Source organism: Chiloscyllium plagiosum, unplaced genomic scaffold (assembly GCF_037043375.1).
Source record: "Chiloscyllium plagiosum isolate Xiang-an unplaced genomic scaffold, Cpla_swu_hap1 HiC_scaffold_7, whole genome shotgun sequence".
NCBI lineage: Eukaryota > Metazoa > Chordata > Chondrichthyes > Orectolobiformes > Hemiscylliidae > Chiloscyllium > Chiloscyllium plagiosum.
The window spans coordinates 17485417-17510230 of record NW_028270145.1 but is presented as its reverse complement, the minus strand read 5'-3'; the positions used below and the strand labels follow the sequence as shown (position 1 = coordinate 17510230).

The 24814-nt window shown below is 44.2% G+C and overlaps 1 protein-coding gene and 1 long non-coding RNA gene across 6 annotated transcripts in view; both read left to right on the top strand.

The window, feature by feature from the left end:
• The window catches only part of LOC122551352 (uncharacterized), a 32641-nt gene that overhangs the window by 2000 nt on the left and 5827 nt on the right, over positions 1–24814 (top strand). The window contains exons 3-4 of one of the 5 annotated variants that reach the window (XR_015757606.1): positions 821–996; positions 4072–4682. The exons of 1 other annotated variant lie outside the window; for it this stretch is intronic. This is a non-coding gene — a long non-coding RNA (uncharacterized LOC122551352). Of the gene's footprint in view, positions 1–820; positions 997–4067; positions 4683–24814 lie in introns of those variants that run through there. 3 more of the 5 variants (XR_015757608.1, XR_015757607.1, XR_015757610.1) reach the window with 3 other exon arrangements.
• arl4cb (ARF like GTPase 4Cb) lies at positions 14424–16452 on the top strand. The gene has a single exon (XM_043693094.2). The coding sequence runs from the start codon at positions 14863–14865 to the stop codon at positions 15439–15441; it is 579 nt and encodes a 192-aa protein (XP_043549029.1). The 5' UTR covers positions 14424–14862; the 3' UTR covers positions 15442–16452.

Genomic DNA, 24814 nt, shown 5'->3' with positions numbered 1-24814 from the left:
AGGCCATTCAGCCCATTGAGCCCACACTGTCCCTCCAAAAAGCATCCCACCCCATTCCTGTAACCTTGAATTTCCTATGCTAACCTATCTAGCCTGCACATCCCTGTGGACACTATGGGCAATTTAACTTGGCCAATACACCTAACCTGCACATCTTTGGACTGTGGGAGGAAACTGGAGCATCCAGAATAAACCCACAGAGACATAGTGTAAATATGAAACCTCCACAAAGACAGTCGCTCACAGGTGGAATTGAACCTGAGCCCCTAGTGCTGTGAAGCAGCAGTGCTAACCACTGAGCCACCATGCCACCCCATTTGTCTTGTATAAGACAGCATCTCCAACATCGCAACACTCTCTCAATACAGTGCAGAATTGTCAGCATGGATTATGTACATGAGTCTCTTTAGAAATGGTTAAACATGTTACTTCTCATCTCAGAGGCATTAGTGCTATTGTAGTTGATTACCTATATTTTCATACTGCGTGAACGTGCAAAATGTTGACTCTGTCCCATTAATTTCCCCAACTTCATCATCAATCCCTCACAATTCCAGCCACATCTCTCTGCCTTACCAGCAATCCCACAGCCTCCTTGTTTGCATTAAGTTTTAACCTTGACACTCTGAGAACTACAAACAGTCTCATTCAAATTCTTTAAATAAACTGTGGAGGTCTTGTGGTGTCATTGTAAAATCCCTGTGTTAAGCCCCGAGGCTCGTTTCATTAGTGTTTCTGTCCAAGACTTGATGGACAAGGAAGATGTATTTGTGATGTGGCCAGACAAGTGGACCATTAACTCATAAATCCTTCCCTGTAGGCCAAGGTGACTGGACAGAGTGGGACAGATTCCTGGTCAGCCAATTGCAGAAGACACGACAACTCACTGCAATATCTCACCAAGGATAACATTAGGCCAGCACAGAGGTCCATGATTCCTAGTGCCCTTTCAGCACATGGTGCTTAGAGAGGGAGGAAATATGCTGATTGGCCAAGGTGGTGTATGAAATTTTCTCCATTTCTCTTTATGCCACATTGTGTACTACAACCATTGAACTCCCAAACCCTGTAACAACTAATAGCTAGATGAAAGAAATTAACCAATTTCCTTTTGAATTGACCTCCCTCTCTTTCATAAGGCATGGTTTAACATCTTGTACAGGATGAGGAATTGTCTCATTTTTTCAGCCTGACTGTTGGTAGCATATCTTACCACTGCTTGTTTTGTTCATCCTTCAGTATGGGAGAGGACAGTTAGGATTACATCTCATTTCGCACAGTGAGTGTTTTGATGATGGATGAGGCTGACTGATGCTCAGAGGATGAGTGCCTTGTAAATTGAACAGTGAACTTTGCATACACCAAGTCAAAAGTTTTGACGATTTTTTTAGATGAGGCTTTCTTGATTGGTATTTACGTTCATCAGTGATTGTAGAAGAGAACGGGGGGGATTTTAAAATCCAGCAAATGATAATCAAGCAATTGATAATGAGGGACAAAAGAGAATAACATAGTTAGTGACACAAAACAGATAGTAAAGGTTTCTGCAGGTCGATAAAAAGGGGAAAATCGCTGACAACAAATGTGAGTTCCTGAGAGACAGAGACAGGAGAAATCATGAACATTGGAGCAAGGAATGACAATAGGCCACTTGGCCCTTGAACCACCATTTAATGTGATTGTGGCTGATCTGATTTTAACCTCGACTCTACGTTCCTGCATACTCCCAATATTCTTTCAATCCCTGTTAATCTAGCTAATTAAACCTTAAAAATATTTAAAGTATCTGCAGCCACTGCCTTTTCAGGAAGGGAACTTCGAAGACTCTCAACCCACTGAGAGGAAACATGTTTGCTCATCTCTGTTTACATTTGCAGCACTTTGCTTTTAAACTGAGATCCCTAGTTTTAGATTCTCCCACATCTCACCCAGTCCTGTCAACTTAGGATCCTATACATTTCAATAAAATTACCCCTGACTCTTCTAAACTCCGAATACATGTCTGTCATGCCTAGCCATTCCTCATAAGGTAATCTACTCATTCTAGGTATTAATTTAGTAAACCTTCTCTGAATTGCTTCCAATGCATTAACAACTTTCCCTAAGCACAGTGACCATTATTAGACGCAGTCCTCCAGATCTTGTCTCACTAGTGCAATATACAATTGAAGCATAACTTTACTACTCTTGCATTCAGTTCTCCTTGCAATAGAACATAACATTCAATTGGCTTTCCTGATTATTTGCTGTACCTGCAAACTTACCGTTTGTGATTCATTTTGCCATGACCACAGATCATGGCCCTGCATTGCTTAACTCCTTATTAGACTTTTAAGTAAGGCAGGCTTTTTTGAAAGAAGAATGTATAAGCCAAAGGTAACTGAGAATGCAATTCAGTGACTGTTTGGAAAATTCCTGTGTTAATTGAACACAGCTTTGAGAGAGGTTATGGAATGTTGCACCTCGAAGTATGTTAAGGAATTTCAAAGAGACACAATGCTAAAGATGGAAAAAAATCTCCTGTTAGATTCATCCCCAGATGGTGGGTATAATGTGAAATTGGATCAAATGCAAATGTTATGCATCCTTTGCAAATATGTAGAAAGAATAGGTGATTGCACAATAAGAAATAAGGTAGACACTAAAAAGCACCTATTGTTAGCAGTTTGTGTTCCATTAACAAATAATAGAAAATAATCTCCATAATGTTCTCAATGCTGAGTGAGATCATACATTAAGACATTGTAAATACTACTGTCATTATGGGAACACCCTGACTGCGTCCTTTAAATACAGAAAATTTGGAAACACCCAGTTATACCAGCTAAAAGAAAGTGTCTCATTTTTTCCATTGCCTTTCAATTTCCAATATTGGACATGGATCGCATATAAGAATCACAATCCCCAGTCTTGAAATTGTGATCTGTTTCATATCCACATTGTGCTAATAATTCTAGACACATTGGTTTCTCTTACTCCCCAACACTATATTGTAATCTGGGCTGACGAATGGAGCATGGGTGCACAAGGGGGATGGTGCAACCCATGGGCCTGGTCCAGCAACAATGGTGTGCATAAATAACAGATCAACATAGAGTTCTGGTTTCCCCATAGCTGGACAAAGTCCAAAAGCCAGAAAAAAAATGTTCAGAATCCCAAACTTAAATGTACTCATGGGCTTGGTATTGGGAAATACAGTTTGCCATAAGTGCAGGGAATAGGCAACTGAAATGGTTCCCTCATTTGGTGTCACACTTCAGCTGTAGGTCCAATTCAAAGGTCTCACACAATCTGACAGCAAGCTTACACTGGGAAAACAGGAAGGAGTGTTTCATAAACCGTAATTTCTCAGCTGACAGAAACACATTTTAATCAAGTTAAATATCTAATGTGTTTAAGTAAAATGAGATTGGAACTAAAGTTTAACACAGTTTGCTATTTCTTTTAAACATGACAAAAGAAAATTTGGAGTGACTACATTTTTGATCTTATGGACCAGACCTCAAAATATACTAAGAAGGTAGCATAGACTCTAATTTTTTAAAACTTATTTTAAAAGTAAACGTAAGGTGTTGCTTCTAGATGCAAGTCAATTGGTCAAACTATTCAATGTTAAGCAAAACATAATTTATTCATACACTATAGTTAAAATGCAATAAAAGAAAAAAAAATTAAACATTGGAATAGAACTGTATTAGAAAACATAACAGAATAATGAATTAGTTGACTACTAAATTGTAACTCCAAAGTAGTATTAGCCCATAAAGAAGCTTTTGGCAAAAGGCAATTTCAGAAAACAGATTGTCTCACATGCAATTCCAGCAGCAGGAAGAGAACTCCCAGCTTTTAGCTGAAACTGAGGGAGGAGAGTAAATCAGGGAGAGATGTACTGCAGCTTCCAAACCCTGTTGAGACCCCAGCAACAACTGCTACTGAAGAAACTAACAAATCAAAAATCCTGGTTCTATGGGAGCTTGACCCCACTCATTCAAGCTGCTTGTATTGTTCTAACTTTTATTAAAAAAAACCCAATGCCTCACAAGTTGTTTATTTTATTGGCTTTTCAGATAGACAGCTCAGCATATCTGTCTTAAAAGAGAAAGTGAGGACTGTAGAGGCTGGAGATCAGCGTCTAAAACACTAGAATAATGCCTGAAACATTGACTCTCCTGCACCTCAGATGCTGCCTGACCTGCTGTGCTTTTCCAGTGCCACACTTTTTGACACCTGTTTTAAAACCTGTCTTTAAAAAAAGGACATAACAACCTCTTAAAGCAATAGTATCGTCACACTGGAGATCAGCCTCTCCTACTTTCAACTGGATCTTTTGGCAGTTATCGATACCAAACAACATTACCTGAGCTCTCCAATTGTATATGCAGTCTAGTCTCCACATAGGTTATCATAGGTCAACAAAGCTTCAAATACTCTGAGGTTTACAGGTGAGATGGGGCCGTGAACTGTGCCTATGCAATCCAAAAAAAAGCCTGTTACTTCAATCGTCTATATAAAACAGCAATGGAGTTAATACTGAAAGATATCAATAAAAATAAATGTTTCAGACTGTGAAGAAGGATGCAAGATGGAAAGCAGCTTTTTTATTAATAAATTCTCTGTTTATAGTGAAAAAATGTTCATGAAACAATATTCACATGCCCTATCCTTTCCAATTTATTTACAAGCAAACAGCATGAGGGAAATCTCACTGAGATCTATTAACTGTATCACTTGCACAGATGCACACCACATTTCAGATTACCCTTCGATAGGTGTTTCAGGAGTCTTTTCATGGAGTCAGTGCCCTAGTACAGCTTCAATAAGCAACAAAACCTTCTACATTGGGGAAGGAGGAAAAGAGAGGTTGCATCTTATTAGCAAGGTGTGGGTTTAGCCCCAGTTTGAACACTCCACTGACAGGTGAGAATTTAGAATAGTGAAGCATTTATTAGATTGTAGTTTTCATATAAGGTAAGTTAATATATATTTTTAGCAGTGTTGCAACAACTTGCATTTCTGAGGGCCCTTTTTAAATATTCAGTTGAAAAATATATGCTTATGCATTGCTTAACACACTAGCATAAATTTATCCCATTCATTTGGATTGCTACTACAATGATATTGCAAGGAAGGTTCTACACCTTTCTGCTTTGGGTTGGATATATTACTTGTTTAAATAAGGTGTGAAGTAGCCCTCTCCACATTATTGAAGTTCCCTATCCCTGACATTATTCTAGTATGTGCCATGGTTACAAGACCAAGTCAGAGGCTTGGAATACCACAGTGAGTAAATCACTTCCTGACTCCCCAGAATGTCAACAATCTGTAAGGCACAGTCAGGATTGTGATGAAATACTCCTCACTTGCCTGGATGGGTACAGCTCCAACTACACTCAAGAAGCTTGACACCATCCAGGACAAGGCAGCTTCTTTGTCCACAAGCATTCAGTCCCTCTGTCGCTGATGCTGAATATCAGCACTGTGCACTACCTACAAGATATTCACCAAGGCCTTTTGGATAAGACTTTCCAAATCCATGACCACTGCCATATTGAATGTCAAGGACAGCAGATTCATGGGAATATCATAGACTGCAAGTTTCCTTTCATGTCACTCACCATCCTGAATTGGAAATATATCGCCATTCCTTCACTGTTGCTCTGTCAAAACCCTGGAATTTACTCCCTAATGATATTGTGAGCCTACCTACAGCATATGAACTGCAACAGTTCGCTCCTCCGCCCTTGAACCCCGCCCCTCCAATCACCACCAGGACAGAACCCCACTAGTCCTCACCTACCACCCCACCAACCTCCGGATACATCGGATCATCCTTCGTCATTTCCGCCACCTCCAAACGGACCCCACCACCAGGGACATATTTCCCTCCCCTCCCCTATCAGCGTTCCGGAAAGATCACTCCCTCCTTGACTCCCTTGTCAGGTCCACACCCCCCACCAACCCAACCTCCACTCCTGGCACCTTCCCCTGCAACCGCAAGAAATGCAAAACTTGCGCCCACTCCTCCCCCCTCACTTCCCTCCAAGGCCCCAAGGGACCCTTCCAAATCCATCACAAATTCACCTGCACCTCCACACACTTCATTTACTGCATCAGCTGCACCCAATGTGGCCTCCTATACATTGGGGAGACAGGCTGCCTACTTGCGGAACGTTTCAGAAAACACCTCTGGGACACCCGCACTAACCAACCCAACCGCCCCGTGGCTGAACACTTTAACTCCCCCTCCCACTCCGCCAAGGACATGCAAATCCTTGGCCTCCTCCATCGCCAGACCATGGCAACACGACGCCTGGAGAAAGAGCAACTCATCTTCCGCCTAGGAACCCTCCAGCCACAAGGAATGAATGCAGATTTCTCCAGCTTCCTCATTTCCCCTCCCCCCCACCTTTTCTCAGTCCCAGCCCTCAGACTCAGCACCGCCTTCTTGACCTGCAATCTTCTTCCCGACCTCTCCGCCCCCACCCCCTCTCCGGCCTATCACCCTCACCTTAACCTCCTTCCACCTATCGCATTCTCAACGCCCCTCCCCCAAGTCCCTCCTCCCTACCTTTTATCTTAGCCAGCTTGGCACACCCTCCTCATTCCTGAAGAAGGGTTTATGCCTGAAACGTCGATTCTCCTTCTCCTTTGATGCTGCCTGACCTGCTGCGCTTTTCCAGCAACACATTTTTAAGCTCTGATCTCCAGCATCTGCAGCCCTCACTTTCTCCTAGTTCAAAAAGGCAGCAAACTGCCATGTTCTCAATGGTAACTGGAGTTGTGCAATGAATGATGGTCCATTGAGTGATGCCCACGTCCTGTTAATGAAGTAAAAACAGAAATTTTCATCATATTTTCCAAAGCCACGATGGTATTCTTTAAGTATGATGTCCAGAATTGAACACAATTTCATGAATTATGATTTAACACACCTTCCTTGTTTTTATACTCAGCATCTTCCTAACAGCCATCTCAATCTATGATCCAGCTTAAAATTTTGTTTGTATTAACCCCATTAACCCCAATTAAGGGATCGGTGTGGGAAAGAGGGATTCCACTTCATGGGGCATTGGCATCAGTTTTGGAACCGGGGGGATCTGTACCGTTGGGACGGTCTCCACCTGAACCGATCAGGTACCAATGTTCTAGCGAAGAGGATAAATAGGGTGGTCAGTAGGACTTTAAACTTCTGAGTTGGGGGGAAGGGAAAGTGAAAGCGTCAGGGAGTATGGAGTTAAATGGAAAGATAAGCGGCAGGATAGCATATGTGCAGGCAGATTTAAACTTGAGACAGACTGGGAATGCAGCAAAAAGGAAGGATAACTTAGGACATCTTATGACTTCCAATATCTCTAATGATAAGAAAGTTAACATTAAGGCACTCTACCTGAATGCTCGTAGCATTCGTAACAAAGCAGACGAACTAATGGCACAGATCATCGTGAATGATTATGATGTGGTAGGCATCAAAGAGACGTGGTTACAGGGGGGTCAGGACTGGCAGTTAAACATCCAAGGGTTTTCAACTTATCGAAAAGACAGGGAGGTGGGCAGAGGGGGCGGGGTTGCCTTGTTAGTTAAGAACAAAATTAAATCTATGGTGCTGAATGACATAGTGTCGGATGATGTGGAGTCTGTGTGGGTGGAATTGAGGAACCACAAAGGCAAAAAAACCATAATAGGAGTTATGTACAGACCTCCTAACAGTGGTCAGGACCAGGGGCGCAACAGGTACCGGGAAATAGAGAAGGCATGTCAGAAAGGCAAGGTCACAGTGATCATGGGAGACTTCAATATGCAGGTGGACTGGGTAAATAATGTTGCCAGTGGATCCAAAGAAAAGGAATTCATGGAATGCTTACAGGATGGCTTTTTGGAACAGCTTGTCATGGAGCCCACAAGGGAGCAGGCTATTCTGGACCTAGTACTATGTAATGAACCAGCCTTTATAAAAAATCTTAAAGTAAGGGAACACTTAGGAAGCAGTGATCATAATATGGTAGAGTTCAGTCTGCAGTTTGAAAGAGAGAAGGCAAAATCGGATGTAATGGTGTTACTGTTAAATAAAGGTAATTATGAGGGCATGAGAGAGGAACTGACGAAAATAGACTGGAAGCAGAGCCTAGCAGGGAAGACAGTAGAGCAAAAATGGCAGGACTTTGTGGGTAAAATTGAGGACACTGTACAGAGGTTCATCCCCAAGAAGAGAAAGATTATCCGGGGAGGGATTAGACAGCCATGGCTGACAAAGGAAGTCAGGAAATCTATCAAAGAAAAAGAGAGCGCCTATAAAGTGGCCAAGAGCCCTGGGAAATCAGAAGATTGGGAAGGCTACAAAAACAAACAGAGGATAACAAAGAGAGAAATAAGGAAGGAGAGGATCAAATATGAAGGTAGGCTAGCCAGTAATATTAGAAATGATAGTAAAAGTTTCTTTCAATACATAAGAAACAAACGACAGGCAAGAGTATACATTGGGCCACTTCAAACTGATGCTGGAAGCCTAGTGATGGGAGATAAGGAAATAACAGGAGAACTTAATAAGTACTTTGCATCAGTCTTCACAGTGGAAGACCTGAGTAATATCCCAAAAGTTAAAGGGAGTCAGGGGGCTGAGTTAAGTATGGTTGCCATTACAAAAGAGAAAGTGCTAGAAAAGCTAAAAGTCTTAAAATTGATAAATCTCCTGGCCCTGATGGGTTACATCCTAGAGTTCTGAGGGAGGTGGCTGAGGAAATAGCGGAGGCGTTGGTTGAGATCTTTCAAAAGTCACTGGAGTCAGGGAAAGTCCCGGATGATTGGAAGATCGTGTTGTAACCCCCTTGTTCAAGAAAGGATCAAGGCAAAAGATGGAAAATTATAGGCCAATTAGCCTAACCTCGGTTGTTGGTAAAATTCTAGAATCCATCATTAAGGATGAGGTTTCTAAATTCTTGGAAGAGCAGGGTCGGATTAGAACAAGTCAACATGGATTTAGTAAGGGGAGGTCGTGCCTGACAAACCTGTTGGAGTTCTTTGAAGAGGTGACAAGTAGGTTAGACCGGGGAAACCCAGTGGATGTGGTCTACCTAGACTTCCAAAAGGCCTTTGATAAGGTGCCACACGGGAGGCTGCTGAGCAAGGTGAGGGCCCATGGTGTTCGAGATGAGCTACTGGTATGGATTGAGGATTGGCTGTCTGACAGAAAGCAGAGAGTTGGGATAAAAGGTTCTTTTTTGGAATGGCAGCCGGTGACAAGCGGTATCTCACAGGGTTCAGCGTTGGGGCCGCAGCTGTTCACATTATATATTAATCATCTGGATGAAGGGACTGGGGGCATTCTAGCGAAGTTTGCCAATGATACAAAGTTAGGTGGACAGGCAGGTAATACTGAGGAAGTGGGGAGGCTGCAGAAGGATTTAGGTTGAAACTTTATTGCTGGAACAGCACAGCAGGTCAGGCAGCATCCAGGGAACAGGAGATTCGACGTTTCGGGCACAGGCCCTTCTTCAGGAATGAGCAGAGAGTGTTCAGCAGGAGAAGATAAAAGGTAGGGAGGAGGGACTTGGAGGAGGGGAGTTGGAAATGTGATAGGTGGAAAGAGGTCAAGGTGAGGGTGATAGGTCGGAGTAGGATGGAGGCGGAGAGGTCAAGAAGAAGACTGCAGGTCAGGAAGGCGGTGCCGGGCTGGAAGGATCCGGCTGAGACAAGGTGGGGGGAGGGGGGATGAAGAAACTGGTGAAGTCCAAGTTCATCCCCTGCGGTTGGAGTGTTCCCAGTCGGAAGATAAGACGCTCCTCCTCCGACCGTCGGGTTGTTGTGGTTTGGCGGTGGATGAGTCCAATGACCTGCATATCCTCGGTGGAGTGGGAGGGGGAGTTGAAATGCTGTGCCACAGGTTGGTTGGGTTGGTTCGTCCGGGTGGCCCAGAGGTGCTCTCTGAATCGCTCCGCAAGTAGGCGGCCTGTCTCCCCAATATAGAGGAGGCCACACCGGCTGCAGCGGATGCAGTAGATGATGTGGGTGGAGGTGCAGGTGAATCTGTGGCGGATATGGAAGTTTCCCTTGGGGCCTTGGAGAGAAGTGAGGGGGGAGGTGTGGGCGCCCCTCCCCTATCAGCTTTCCGTAGAGACCACTCCCTCCGCGACTCCCTTGTCAGATCCACACCCCCCACCGACCCAACCACCACTCCCGGCACCTTCCCTTGCAACCGCAGGAGGTGCAACACGTGCGCCCACACCTCCCCCCTCACTTCTCTCCAAGGCCCCAAGGGAAACTTCCATATCCGCCACAGATTCACCTGCACCTCCACCCACATCATCTACTGCATCCGCTGCAGCCGGTGTGGCCTCCTCTATATTGGGGAGACAGGCCGCCTACTTGCGGAGCGATTCAGAGAGCACCTCTGGGCCACCCGGACGAACCAACCCAACCAACCTGTGGCACAGCATTTCAACTCCCCCTCCCACTCCACCGAGGATATGCAGGTCATTGGACTCATCCACCGCCAAACCACAACAACCCGACGGTCGGAGGAGGAGCGTCTTATCTTCCGACTGGGAACCCTCCAACCGCAGGGGATGAACTTGGACTTCACCAGTTTCTTCATCCCCCCTCCCCCCACCTTGTCTCAGCCGGATCCTTCCAGCCCGGCACCGCCTTCCTGACCTGCAGTCTTCTTCTTGACCTCTCCGCCTCCATCCTACTCCGACCTATCACCCTCACCTTGACCTCTTTCCACCTATCACATTTCCAACTCCCCTCCTCCAAGTCCCTCCTCCCTACCTTTTATCTTCTCCTGCTGAACACTCTCTGCTCATTCCTGAAGAAGGGCCTGTGCCCGAAACGTCGAATCTCCTGTTCCCTGGATGCTGCCTGACCTGCTGTGCTGTTCCAGCAATAAAGTTTCAACTTTGATCTCCAGCATCTGCAGACCTCACTTTCTCCTGCAGAAGGATTTAGACAGTTTGGAGGAGTGGTCCAGGAAATGGCTGATGGAATTCAATGTGAGCAAATGCGAGGTCTTGCACTTTGGAAAAAAGAATAGAAGCATGGATTACTTTCTAAACGGTTAGAAAATTCGTAAAGCCAAAGTACAGAGGGATCTGGGAGTGCTAGTTGAGGATTCTCTAAAGGTAAACATGCAGGTTGAGTCCGTGATTAAGAAAGCGAATGCAATGTTGTCAATTATCTCAAGAGGGTTGGAATATAAAAGCATTGTTGTGCTACTGAGACTTTATAAAGCTCTGGTTAGACCCCATTTGGAGTACTGTGTCCAGTTTTGGTCCCCACACCTCAGGAAGGACATACTGGCACTGGAGCGTGTCCAGCGGAGATTCACACGGATGATCCCTGGAATGGTAGCTCTAACATATGAGGAACGGCTGACGATCCTGGGATTGTATTCATTGGAGATTAGAAGATTAAGGGGAGATCTAATAGAAACTTACAAGATAATACAAGGCTTGGAGAGGGTGGACACTAGGAAATTGTTTCCGTTAGGCAAGGAGACTAGGACCCGTGGACACAGCCTTAGAATTAGAGGGGGTAAATTCAGAACAGAAATGCGGAGACATTTCTTCAGCCAGAGAGTGGTGGGCCTGTGGAATTCATTGCCACAGAGTGCAGTGGAGGCTGGGACGCTAAATGTCTTCAAGGCAGAAATTGATAAATTCTTGATGTCACAAGGAATTAAGGGCTACGGGGAGAATGCGGGTAAGTGGAGTTGAAATGCCCATCAGCCATGATTGAATGGCGGAGTGGACTCGATGGGCCGAATGGCCTTACTTCCGCTCCTATGTCTTATGGTCTTATATTTCTCTGTTTTTGCACCTCTTTAAAATTGAGCTATTCATACTATTTGCCTTTCCTTAATCTTCCCTCCAAAATACATTACTTATCCACATCAAAAGTCTACATTTTTTTTAATATAAAGAAGAAAACAGCATAATATGATTAGTTGTTGCTTGGAGGTCCTGCATGGATTATACCAAGTCTGTAGGGAGATCATGGAATGTCATATCTGATGAGTGCCAAGAAATCTTCAAAGGGAAGGACTTCGAAAGGTGGAAATGCACTACAATCTGAACTGTAATCTCCAGTGAGTTACCTCAGACTGTGAACATAATGGGAGCAAAAACCGCAACCTGTGTCGAGAGATGCACTTAATTATTCCCTTCATGAATATACAAAAAAAGGAATTATAAAGCAGTCTCAATCCTTGTTTGTGTGTGCCAGTGGAGGAAGGTGTGTGATGTGGGAGTCAAAGCTGACAAATCTTCTGGTCATCTCTGCATGTAAAAATGCATGATGTCTCTCTCCCTCGGATGGAAGCCAGAAATCAGCAACGTATATAAAACTGGACAAAGATCTTTCAGGTGACCTGCAAAGCCAAGCATCTTGAAAGCAACTGCTCACCCACCAATATCAATGCTGCTGATATCGCACAATATAATGACTACAACATCCTGTCATCTTCTCTTCTCTTCATCTCTTCTCTGATCTTTTTTTGTTGGATTAATTCCTTATTTCCAATGTGCATATTTATGGCATTATTTTTTTATTGCACTTACCATCTAATAATCTCACTTTTTTGTTAAATTGGCTCCTTTTAAAACATAACTCCAATTGATCTAAAAATAAAAGTTATCCAAAGGAGAGAGATCCTTTCTAAACTAACCTTCTTGCAACAGTCTGAGGGGCAGGTGAATAAAAAAAAGTTTATCCTGCCTTACCTAAGAACTGTTTGGGGCACCACCTCTGGAATTATAATGGGGAACCATACACTGATTTATGTAAAATGAAGCGAATATTTCTTATCATGGTATGAAATGAATATAAAAATGAAATTTATATTCATGCATGCACTATGTGCAGAATAGTTATTATCTGAGTAGTTTAATGCTGAATTTGAATCGAAAAGAAACAATGGTTCATATACGGAGAGCAATAGTCAACATGTCACAACACAAAGGTAAAAGACATTCCAGGGCTGAGATGCTTATTGGAATATAACCAAGGGGTTTGTATAAATGGTCAGGAACAAATCTTGGAGCTAAGCAAAGATCTGTCTTTCTCCTCAGGAACTACCAGGGTCAAATTCACAAGGTGTCAGGTCTGGAGCTATTTGCTTACATCAGGTCTTCAGCTGTTTCTCCTTCCACAGATGCTGCCAGACCCATGGAATATTTCCTGCATTTTCTGCTCTTACTTAACTTGTAAGTTGTTCGTCAGAGTGCTTTGTAACACAAACAAAGATGCTTACTCAATGTGGAAGTATGTGTAGGGCAGAGAGTAGGCCAATGTGAATCTTTCAAATAATTGGTACAGGTTCAATGGACTGAAACTTCTTCTGCGCTGCAACACTCTACGATGGTGAAAGGAGGACTAGAAGTCATGATCAAGAAAGTTGAAACTGTTAAATAATAGATTGGGGACAGTAATCCAAAATGGTTTTGGAAATGGTTGAGAAACACATGTATGGTGGCTGAAAGAATGTAGTAATCCCAGGGGGAAAATGGAGCGTGACAATGCTTCAAAAGGTGACAGCTCTAGAATGGAACCTGGAAGGGACTGAAAAATGAAGCCATGAACTTTACAAAATACATTTCACTCAGGCCTATCACAACGTCATAACACAATGAGGCTGCTACCAGCAATGAAGGTAGAAGGCAGGAGACTGGAATAACACAGCAAGCCAGGTAGCATCAGGAGGTGGGGAAGTTGATGTTTGGGGTGTAACCCTTCTTCAGGACCAGCAGTGAAAGAGCACTTGTATTTGATTGCTTCTCTGAGAAATGTTCAAAAGCTTTTACATTCAAAGGGTTTATTTGAAGTTCAGGGACTTTGGTAGAGGCGAATGTGGTAAGGTTTTAGTGGACAGTAAGATCTGACGAAGAGTTGTGAGGTCAATAACCTGTTCACCTGCTTCTTGATGTTGGGGAGGGAGGAATGTAGGTTTGGAAGAGGAACAAAGTCCCACTTATCAAATTGTGTCACTGGGATAGTCCCAGTGAAACATCCTGCTTTCGGCTCATAAACACAAATCTTACAACACAGCATTGCCTTGGTGACAATCTTCTGTTGGCATTTGCTTTAGTCCAATGACCTCTCTCTTGAAAGGTTTAGCAAGGAAAACAGAAGAGGTTTACCAAATATTTACTTTAAAAAACTAAACAAATGACTCGTCGCTTCCAAGTTGGGTTGCAAACAGAACCAATGTGCACTTGTATGTTTCTTTTTGAGGAGGGGGGGGGGGGGGTAGGTTTCGTCTGACGAGTGAACTCTAACCCTGACGGACAGCGCGAACTGCAGGGAGGTTAGAGCGCCGGGAACTGGGTATGTGAAGAAAGGGGTGGCGCTAAAGTCGACTCGGGATTTTGTGTAGGCGGAAGCTACAGTGACCTGACAAGGGTTGTGGGGGGTGGAGGGATGCTACTGCGGTTCTGTGTCATTACTGTCTGTGTCTGAGAGAGAGAGAGAGAGGGAGTGGGGAAGAGAGAGAGGGATCTCTGCGCTTTACAACATCAGCGAGAACAGGGACACCTCAATGAACCTTTGCAACTCCCCTGTCACAATTTAAACCGGGACGCGCGGTAACTTCATTGCTCGGATTTTGTGTTTTTTTTAAAAAAAAAAATTTGTTTTTTGTTGGTTATTTATTTTTGAAGGGGGCTTGGGGTGGGAGGGACGTGTGCGCCGAGATGAGAGTGAGAAGCTGCCAAACTGCAGATGCGGTGGTGTCGAAGTGGGAGGTTGCTGTTTGAGTATTTGTGGGGGACGGATCGATACCAGCTGAAGGACTAAGTGCCATCCTTTGGGGCACACGCATTAAGGAAGGGGGTGGGGGGGTGGGGTGGGGGGAGGAAAAGAAAACCCCGAGAAATGGGCAACAGTTTCTCCAACGTGTCGGCGTTTCAGTCCCTGCACATTGTCATGTTGGGGCTGGACTCGGCGGGCAAGACCACCGTCCTGTACCGGCTCAAGTTCAACGAGTTCGTCAACACGGTGCCCACCATCGGCTTCAACACCGAGAAGATCAGGCTCGGCAACGGCACCACCAAGGGCATCAGCTGCCACTTCTGGGACGTGGGCGGTCAGGAGAAGCTGAGGCCGCTCTGGAAGTCGTACAGCCGCTGCACCGACGGCATCATCTACGTGGTGGACTCGGTGGACGTGGACCGCCTGGAGGAAGCCAAGACCGAGCTGCACAAGATCACCAGGATCTCGGAGAACCAGGGCACCCCACTGCTGGTCATCGCCAACAAGCAGGACCTGCCCAAGTCCCTGCCGGTGGGCGACATCGAGAGGCAGCTGGCGCTGCAGGAGCTCTGCCCCTCCACCCCTTGGCATGTGCAGCCCGCCTGTGCCATCATTGGAGAAGGGCTGCCCGAGGGCATGGACAAACTCTACGAGATGATTGTGAAACGGAGGAAAGCCCTGAGGCAGAAGAAGAAACGCTGAGCGCACACGGAGACAAATATTTGGGGAAAAGGAAATGACTTTGTGATTGAGAGCTCCAAAGGTACTGTAGTAAACGTGCAGATCGATCTATATATGGATTATATATATATATATATATTTATTTAACATAAATAATAAGACAACCGTCAGATGGCATGATTAGACTGTTGCAAGAGTGCAGAGAGCCAGGATCGAAACCTGTTTAATTGCACCATTCCCCGGACACTAGATGTTGGTGCTGAGCACACTGCACTGGGGAGGGGAATGCAAGCACTTGGGGGGTTTTTGCTTCACAAGAAGGAAAACAAAACCCGAAAGAACTATGAATGCACTGAGGGTTTTTTATTCTCTCTCTCTCTCTGTGTGTGCTTGCTTTCCCCTCCTGGTCAGCCACTTAAGGACATGTGCCGCCGCCACACTTCATTCTGGGAAGATGAAGAGATTTTGCCTGGTCACTTTAAGACTGCTCTCGAGCGTGGGACGTTTTCGAATAGATTTCGTACAAAAAAAAAGGAAAGACAATCCCTTCCAGTATTTGTGTTTTCCCAGAAAATGGATCCACCGTCCAATTCGCTGCGTCTTATTTTCTTTCACACCCCCCCCCCCCACCCTCCCCTCCACTTGGCTTCGACTGTTGGAAAGACGACGTGTTCTGAGGAAAAGAATTGAGATTCTGCTCTTAATCGGTTTTGTGGAACCTGTTGTAAAAGCCGCCTGTGAGCTCCCTGGGCCACTTGAGAGAATCAGTGGGCAGGACAAAGATCGGCTAATGTGCAGAATGGAGGCCCTTATCTTTTGCAGCTCCTCTTTGGCTATACCTTCTTAAGTTTAACATTTTTTAGTCGATTATTAAACTGACTTAGGTAAGGCTGGCCCTCACCTTTATTTCATTATGTACTCTATGTATTTATCTGCATTTGGTACTTTAAAAATGTCTTTTACCAATATAGTTGGCGGTAAGGATGAATTATGAACTTGGGATAATAAAACAAACCCTTGTGATAAAAGAATCATGTGGTGTTTTCTGTCCTTGCCCGAGGTCAACTCTTCTCTTGTTATTTTTATCTTCACTGGCCTGCCCTCTTTTCCATTTCTCTTCCTCCCCTCTGACCTTGTTATATACCATTTTACTTTGCAATGACTTGTAAGACTTTACTGGTTAAGAATTTGTAAAAAAAAAAATGCAATTAAGATTACAATTGCACCAGCACAGAGCTCCAGTATTCTCAGGAAACCACGCACTTGTGCTGCATTCACATCAGTAGATGGAATAACATTTGCAAATATTAGATCAACACAGTTAGAACACAACACATTTATTTTAGGATTGTCCTGAGACATTCAATATGGCAGCTGGAGTGAAATTTTGTTCTAAGTCTAATTCTGGTGCAAGGACTGGTTTTGATGAAGGATTGCAAGTGATACCCCTCCACCACCCCCTTGATTTGCTTTAGAACTGCAGGTGAAGCAGTGCCAAAGATTTTTGATCTGCAAATGGATGGTTTTGTGCAGGATATGGCAGTGCTGGAAGGTAAAATAACTGGTAACTGACAACTGTTTGGGGAGAGAAACCACCCTGGTTTCTGATTTAAGCCATGCTGCTGGGATACAATCTCCTAAGAAAGTCACCGTAAATAGGGCACATCATCCTTAAATTCCCTGAAATCATTTTGTTTTGATATGTTGCAGATCCTTCATTATTGCACGGATGCCCTTCAAAACAGTAAAAGGAAATTGAGTGACAATTTGGTGTCAGTGGGGGTTTCAAAGGAAGGCAAGCACATGTGCCACTCAATAGCAAACGCCTGGGGTTTCAGCTCCAGCTGAGCTGTATGCCACAAAACACACAAACCAATTGCCAATAAATCTGCTTGAGTTAAGCTGCAGACAGAGACTGAATGAAGATGACAGATCTGCCTCCAGTCTATCTGCATGGCAGGGGGAGGGGTTGGTGTGGGGAGGAATGGAATATTTTCCTTGTAGAATTTCTCTTCCTCTCAACCCCCATATTAATAATGAAAGAATTCTGTCTTTTGAACCTCCCACACTAAATAGAGGAAGCAAAAATCCATAAGTACAAGTCTCATCTTGTGACAAGACCCATCGCTGTTTGTAGTCAGTGCCACTAATTTAAACCTTCTTGTACTTTAAGTAGCCCAACCAGTCAGACTATGAACAAAACCTGTTTCATCCTGATGCATAAATAACAGGTCATGAATAGGTATGTACTGCTACACAAATCAGTCAGGATTTACAGAGTTACAAGATTCAACTCTCAGCTCACCTGTCGAACTCTCAATTAGGACAGTTACAGTTTTGTAAATCTTCATTTTCATAATGTGAAAAGGTCGATGCTTTCTCAAGAAATGAAAACATTTTTGATCTGTTTTGGAAAAGCTCAGTTCCCAATGTACTGATCATTGAAGCACAAAGTCAGGGTATTTGCATGTCACATCATGACAAAAATGAGATATAAGCCAAAAAAATGCTTCCCAAACAAGCATAGTATTTTCTGAAAGTACTGCCCCTTTAAAATGTGGGAAACAGTATCCATATCCGATAGATTAGGAAGAACTGATTAAAAGACATGTATGCACTTTTGATTTTGCATATGTGGGGGTGTCATGAATGTGCATTTACATGTGTGTGTGCCACTTTCAGATAACATAGTTTCGTTGCAGAAGTAATACATTTGTCCTTCGTTACTTGACAAATTTTCCCAAGGCAGTATGTCTGTACCTAATTCCTTTGACTCAATTCAATGTATACAAAAGTAGTTCAGTTCTTAGCTCACCGCCCACAGGAGACACAGATCATATAATTAATTAGTTCTCATCAGCAGGTTTGTTGGCCCATGCTGAATCAATATTACGTTGGGGTTCTTTCTGTGGGAATACAATACAATTGACATTTTGTTGTAGAGTTGGTCCTTTCTGTCAATGGATTATTAAATCTGCAAAATCCTCTTTATGGATGAGCGTCAAAGCTTTAGGATGTAGCAATGTTACATCATTGGCTTTATAACTGCTTATAACTGCTGCTGGACTCAAGAAATATCCATATATAGAAGCACTTTTTAAAAAAATGATCATCTCAATACACATCCCTATCAAACGTAAATCTGTTCTGTTCTATCAAATTTTATTCCTGTATCTTTTCCATTTTGCTTTTATTGTACACTTGTGTGTTTGTATAATGCTTTCACTGTATATTTTACATTTATATTGAGCGATTACTTAATTCAGAATTCAGTTGTGGCAGGATGCTCCTAGGAGGTTAGCAGAAATGCTTTCAGGACTTTGCAAAAACAACCCTGAAGAGGTCAAACAGTCCCAGTGACTCATGGGAAAGTCTGGTTTGTGACTGATCAAGATTTGGGAAAAAGCTGAGCACATTGAGAGACTTCTGAGAGAATGTGTAAACACCTTACCTACCCAACCCTTCAAGCACCACCTAACCCCGATATGGTGGAACAGGCAGACCATGCATTGAACATATTAGCCATCACAGCACCCATTGTGAAAGCAAGTCACCCTCAATCCCAAGAGATTGTGAATGAAGATAAAGAGGTGGTGGAATCTTCTGCTTTTGCAGATGGCAGGACTGGAGGTAGGAAAAGTAGTTAATTAGTTGTATGGTGATGCAGCCAAACATTGCCACCTCCCCGCCCCAACCAGAACTATGTTCTAGTTGGGAAGGCCTGTGGTTGACCTCTCACCCCATTGCTAATTAAGACGTCAGTGATGGAAGACTTCAGGGCCATAGGCCTCTGGACCTTGAACTAACTCAGATGCAAGTGGGTCTGTCACCATGCACTGATGGCAATAGATGCCACTCTTAGGGAACGGTACACTGAGCATCTCAGCTGGGACCGCAGTGGCCGACCAGACCTCCTAGTCACTCTTCCCACCAACCACACCGCCCCCCCCCCCGAACCCTCAGGGACCTTCCCCTGCAACCAGAAAAGATGCAAAACCTGCTGGTACACGAACCCCCTCACCTCCATCCAGGGCCCCAAACAGTCCTTCCAGGTGAGAGAGAGGTTCACCTGCCTCTCTTCCAACCTAGTTTACTGCATTAGGTGATCCTGATGTGGTCTTCTCTACATCAGGGAAACCAAGCGTAAACTTAGGAAACAGTTCACCGAGCATCTCAGCCAGGCCCGGATGAGGCCGACCAGACTTCCCAGTCACCGCCCATTTTAATTCTCCTTCCCTCTCCCTTTCTGACATGACCATCCTTGGCCTCCTCCATTGCCATAATGAACCAAACCACACCTAATCTACAGCCTGGAGGACTCAACATTGTATTCTCAAATTTCAAATGGCCTCCCTTCCCTTCCCTTGACTTCCTTCCCAGCCCCTCCTCTTCCCCTCCATTCCACCCAGCCACCAGCCAGATTTGATCAACTAGGTCGTTCCTTCTACCTGTCTTCACCTATCCCCACCACCACCCCTGCCCACTCCACCCCCTTTAGCTGCAGCTGCCCTTACACCCACCCCTAGTCCTGAAGAAGAGCTACACCCGAAACATTGACTTCTCCACCTCCTGATGCTGCCTGGCCTGTTTGTTCTTCCAGCTCCTGCCTGTCTACTTTGGATTCCAGCATTTGCAATTTTTTTTGTCTCTAATAGTTGACACTCTGCAGGCAGCTTGCCAGCTTCAGAGTGGCCCATGATGAAAGGGAATCAGATGCCTGGTTGAGGGACTGGGTATTGGATGGTCAAGTGCCATCCCCATGCCCTTGCTTCCATCTGGGTCCCACAATCTCCAAACTGGGAACATCACCCTTCTCCAGACATCACTTATCTCTGCCCTGGGTCCTCCATGATCCTGGGACTCCAAGGGTTTACTACTGCTCCAGTCTCCTCCATGACGCTGCTGAGCACAAGAACATTAGCCTTTTCACGCCAGCTATCCCTAGAGGGGACTTTCGTTCCCCAGGGAAGGGGTTATTGATTCCAGGAGAATGATTGGCATGGTCCAATGAGTCTTTCACGGAACAGGCAAGGTGAGCATCTCACCAGTTCTTCAATGGGAAGCCCAATGCCTGAACAAAATTCTGTCCATTTTATTATATTTAGTTATGCAAGCTATTGGTGGAAGTGATGTATGTCCCCAATCTGACTGTGCTGGAAATGTGTTGCTGGAAAAGCGCAGCAGGTCAGGCAGCATCCAGGGAACAGGAGAATCGAACAGGAGAATTAACTCCCATACCTGAGTTGACAGGGTCTGTCAACTCAGGTATGGGAGTTAATTCTCCTGTTCGATTCTCCTGTTCCCTGGATGCTGCCTGACCTGCTGCGCTTTTCCAGCAACACATTTCCAGCTCTGATCTCCAGCATCTGCAGACCTCACTTTCTCCCCAATCTGACTGTGATCAGCCATCACAGAAAACCACTTTTTCACATTCTCTGTGAACAGCACTACTCACAGTCAAATAGCTCCTGACTCTCCACCGTTGGGCAGTTCAGCTGTAATTCTTCAATCGTTGTTGGTATTCCCACAGAATGTAGACCTTTGTTAAAACAAATGTTCAAGTGTTTCAAGAATGCTCTCAAAATTCAGAGTAGCTCAGAAAATCCATCAGGAATGGTCACCAACAGGAATAAGTGTGAAGCAGACACAAACACTGCCCTGCAACACTTGCCAGAGTCTCCTGAATAGATTGGCACATTGTATTCATACAGTACGTGTGCCACTACTTGTATCTTGAGTTTTTTTATGTGTTTTCTCCCCAGCAAAAGGAGGGTAAGAGTGTTGGTGGTAGGAGTTAGTTTTCTGAATGCTCCCTGTGTTCTGGAGAATAAAAATACTTGCATTGAGAAAGCTCTTTTCATGACCTCAAGACATCCCAAATAATTTTACAGGTGATCAAGTTAAAAATCACACAACACCAGGTTATAGTCCAACAGGTTTAATTGGAAGCACTAGCTTTCGTAGCGACGCTCCTTCATCCACAACCACCTGATGAAGGAGCGGCACTCTGAAAGCTAATGCTTCCAATTAAACCTGCTGCCTGACCTGCTGTGCCTTTTCCAGCACCACGCTTTATCAACTCTGAATCTCCAGCATCTGCAGCTCTCACTTTCTCCTAGTCTCTACAAATGCTACCAGACCTGTTGAGTTTCTCCAGCCCTTTCTGATTTTTGTTTCAGATTTGAAATGGCATGGTGGCTCAGTGGTTAGTACTGCTGTCTCACAGTGCCAGGGACCCAACTTTGATTCCAGCCTTGGGTGACTGTCAGTGTGGAGTTTGCACGTTCTCTTCGTGTCTGTGTAGATCTCCTCTGGGTGCTCTGGTATCCTCTCACTGTCCAAAGATGTGGTTATGTGAATTGGCCTTGCTGAATTGCTCTGTAATGTCTTGAGATGTGTGATTTAGCAATAGGAAATGCAGGGTTACAGGGATGTGATAAGGCGGTATGTCTGAATGGGTTGCCCTTTGGAGTGTCAGGATGGTCCAAATGGCACTGAAGGATTCTACATGATTTCCAGCATCCACAGCTGTTTGTTTTTCGACCAATATAACCAAGACTGACACTGAACAGTGATGTGAATGACTTTAATGGATTTAATGACGGGTGAACAATGTTTATTTGAAGTTATCAGTCAGTTTATTGCTTCATATTAACGTATTAATTGTGAATCATCAAATACCAAATTATTTCATAACTAAAGGCCGACCAGTTACATTTTCTGCATGTTTTACCTGAGGGGTCAACCCTGGTTCAATGGAGAGCATGGGAAGGCATACCGGAATTAAAACCAGGCATATCTGACAGATCTGTAATCTTCTGTCATCAAGCAGAGTCAGCATGGTTTCACACAAGGGAAATCAACTAATTTATTAGAGACTTTCTGAGGAAGTCTCAACCAGATTGCATATAGGGGAGCCAGTGGGTGTGCTGCATTTACCGTTCATTAGGTATTCAATAAGAGGAGCATGGAGAGGGAAAACAGACAAGGTCTTTTACCTGGGGTGGGGCAGTCTAGAGGGCATACTTTTAAGGCGAGATGGGAAGGACTTGGATGGGACCTGAGAGGTAACTTTTTTACATAGAGGGTGGTGCATGTATGGAATGAGCTTCTAAGGGGTATCTGGATGGGTATGTGAATGGGAAGGGTTTGGAGGGATGCTGGGACGTAAGACTAGATTGATTGGGATACCTGGTTAGCATGGATAGTTTGGACCAAAGGGTCTGTTTTCGTGTTGTACATCTGTATGACTATGACTACGAATATCCAGTCAGAGATGCCAAAAGTGATGCTACAACACAGGACTATATGAAGCCAAACAGTGCATTTCGAATACAGTAAGACCCAAACAATATCAGCCCAACAGGCTTGGGGGTTGACGAATGGTAAGTAAAATTCACGCCATACTTGCCAGGCAGAAATTATCTCAGAAAGAGAGAATCTTAACTGTTGCACCTTGACATTTGAAAACAAAAAATCACGGGCATGAAAACAAAGTGTGGACATTGCTGGCTATGGCCAATCGCTGTTTGCCCAGGAGAAGATGGTGGTGGGCTTCCTTCTTGAATTGCTGCAGTCTTTGGGATGCAGGCACACTCACAGTACTGCTAGGAGGGCTTTTAATCCAGTGACAGTGAAGGGAGCATGCATCAGTTATAAGTCAGGATAGTGTGTGGCTTGATGGGGAACTTGGAGCTTGTGGTGTTTCCATGCGTCTGCTGGGTCACAAGTTTAAAAGGTACTGTCAGAGGAGCGCTGGTGATTTACTGCAGTGCACCTTGTAGATACACATTCCTGCCACTGTCCACCAGTGATCGAAGGAGTGAATGTTGAAGGTGGTGGATAGCTTGTCAATCAAGTGGGTTGCTTTGTCCTGGATGGTATCAAGATTCGTGAGCGCAGTTGGTGTTGTATTGCATTTAACATTCGTCAATGCAGGGCACAATAAATAAGAATCACATCCTAAGGTTAACTGCAGAATGATCAGTGACCCCATGGATATTTGTATTCCGATATTCAGATTTGATGTTATCCTGGTAGTTACTGTAGTGATTGTTACAAGTTCAGTCAGATGGACTTAATAGAATATGAGATCCCGGATTGGGGCTGTTAATCTGGTCCAATCAGGGACCCCTCGCTGACAGATAAAAATGGGAGTGTCAGAGGGAGCTGGATCATTGTCAAGTGCTCTCCAAATGTAAATAAAGGACAACTTGGTGATGGGATATTGGCCTCTGTGAAGTGGCAATGAGAAAACAGGCACACTCCTTACGTTTATTGCTCGCAGTAGTCATCTTTGAATTGGGATAAGCATTTCTGGCATCATTTGGGAAGCTTGAACTGTTTGATCCTGCCATTGAAGACTGTGCCCAGCATTTGGAAATAATACTTATTTTTCCCAGGCAAATGACATTGAGACAGATGAAAAACAACGAGTAATTCTTCTGACACCTTGTGGATTTGTAGTTTTTTTCTGTTATTAGGAACCTAACTTTCCCTCACACACTAGATATTAAAAGCTTTCAAGAGTTGCCAGATTTAGTTAAGGAATATTATTGCCCAATCTTTCCCTAATTCTGAAATGCTATCGGTTTCACTTGGCAATTCGAGAACAAGGGGAATCCATATCAGGAGTTTTGACTGGGTGAAGATGACTGACAAAGGAATGTGACTTTGGTTTAACCCTGAATTAGATGTTGAGAGACCATTTGTTATGTGGGATTAATGGTGTAATCATGCAAAAGTGCCTACTAACTGAAGCCCAACTGGACTTCAAGCAGGCACTACAACGTAGTGAGTTTTGAGAAGATTTGTAGCTCAGGTTGAGGTTTTGGATGTACGTTTGCTCATTGAGCTGCAAGATTCATTTTCAGACGTTTCATTACCCTACTAGGTAACGTATTCAGTGGGCCTCAGGCGAAGCAATGCTGAAAATCCCTGCTTTCTATTTATATGTTTGGGTTTCTTTGGCATGGTGATGTCTAGATGGGGGACTCTATCAACAAGCACATTGAGCTAGACCCTGTCTACCAATCCCTGCAAAAAGAAACAAGAAGTGACTTCACCACAGGAAATAACATCATCACAGGAAATAACATCACCACAGGAAATGACATGACCAGCCCAAAAAAACCGAAACACATAAATAGAAAGCAGGAATTTTCAGCATTGCTTCACCTGAGGCCCACTGAAGATGTTAGCTTGTAGGGTAATGAAATGTCTGGAAATGAACCTTGCAACTCAGCAAACAAACCTACATCCAAAGGGCAATACAACTGGCTTTACCATTGGAAAATGCGGCATGTGGAGCATATGAGTTTAAGGGTATTCCATTGGAAGTAGAGATCCTCGCCAGTCTGACTGAGCTTGGGGAACACTTGAGTGAAGGTAATTG

What these genes read in the sequence shown, in the direction of transcription:
- arl4cb (XM_043693094.2), top strand. Translation starts at nt 14,863, where the DNA reads ATGGGCAACAGTTTCTCCAACGTGTCGGCGTTTCAGTCCCTGCACATT.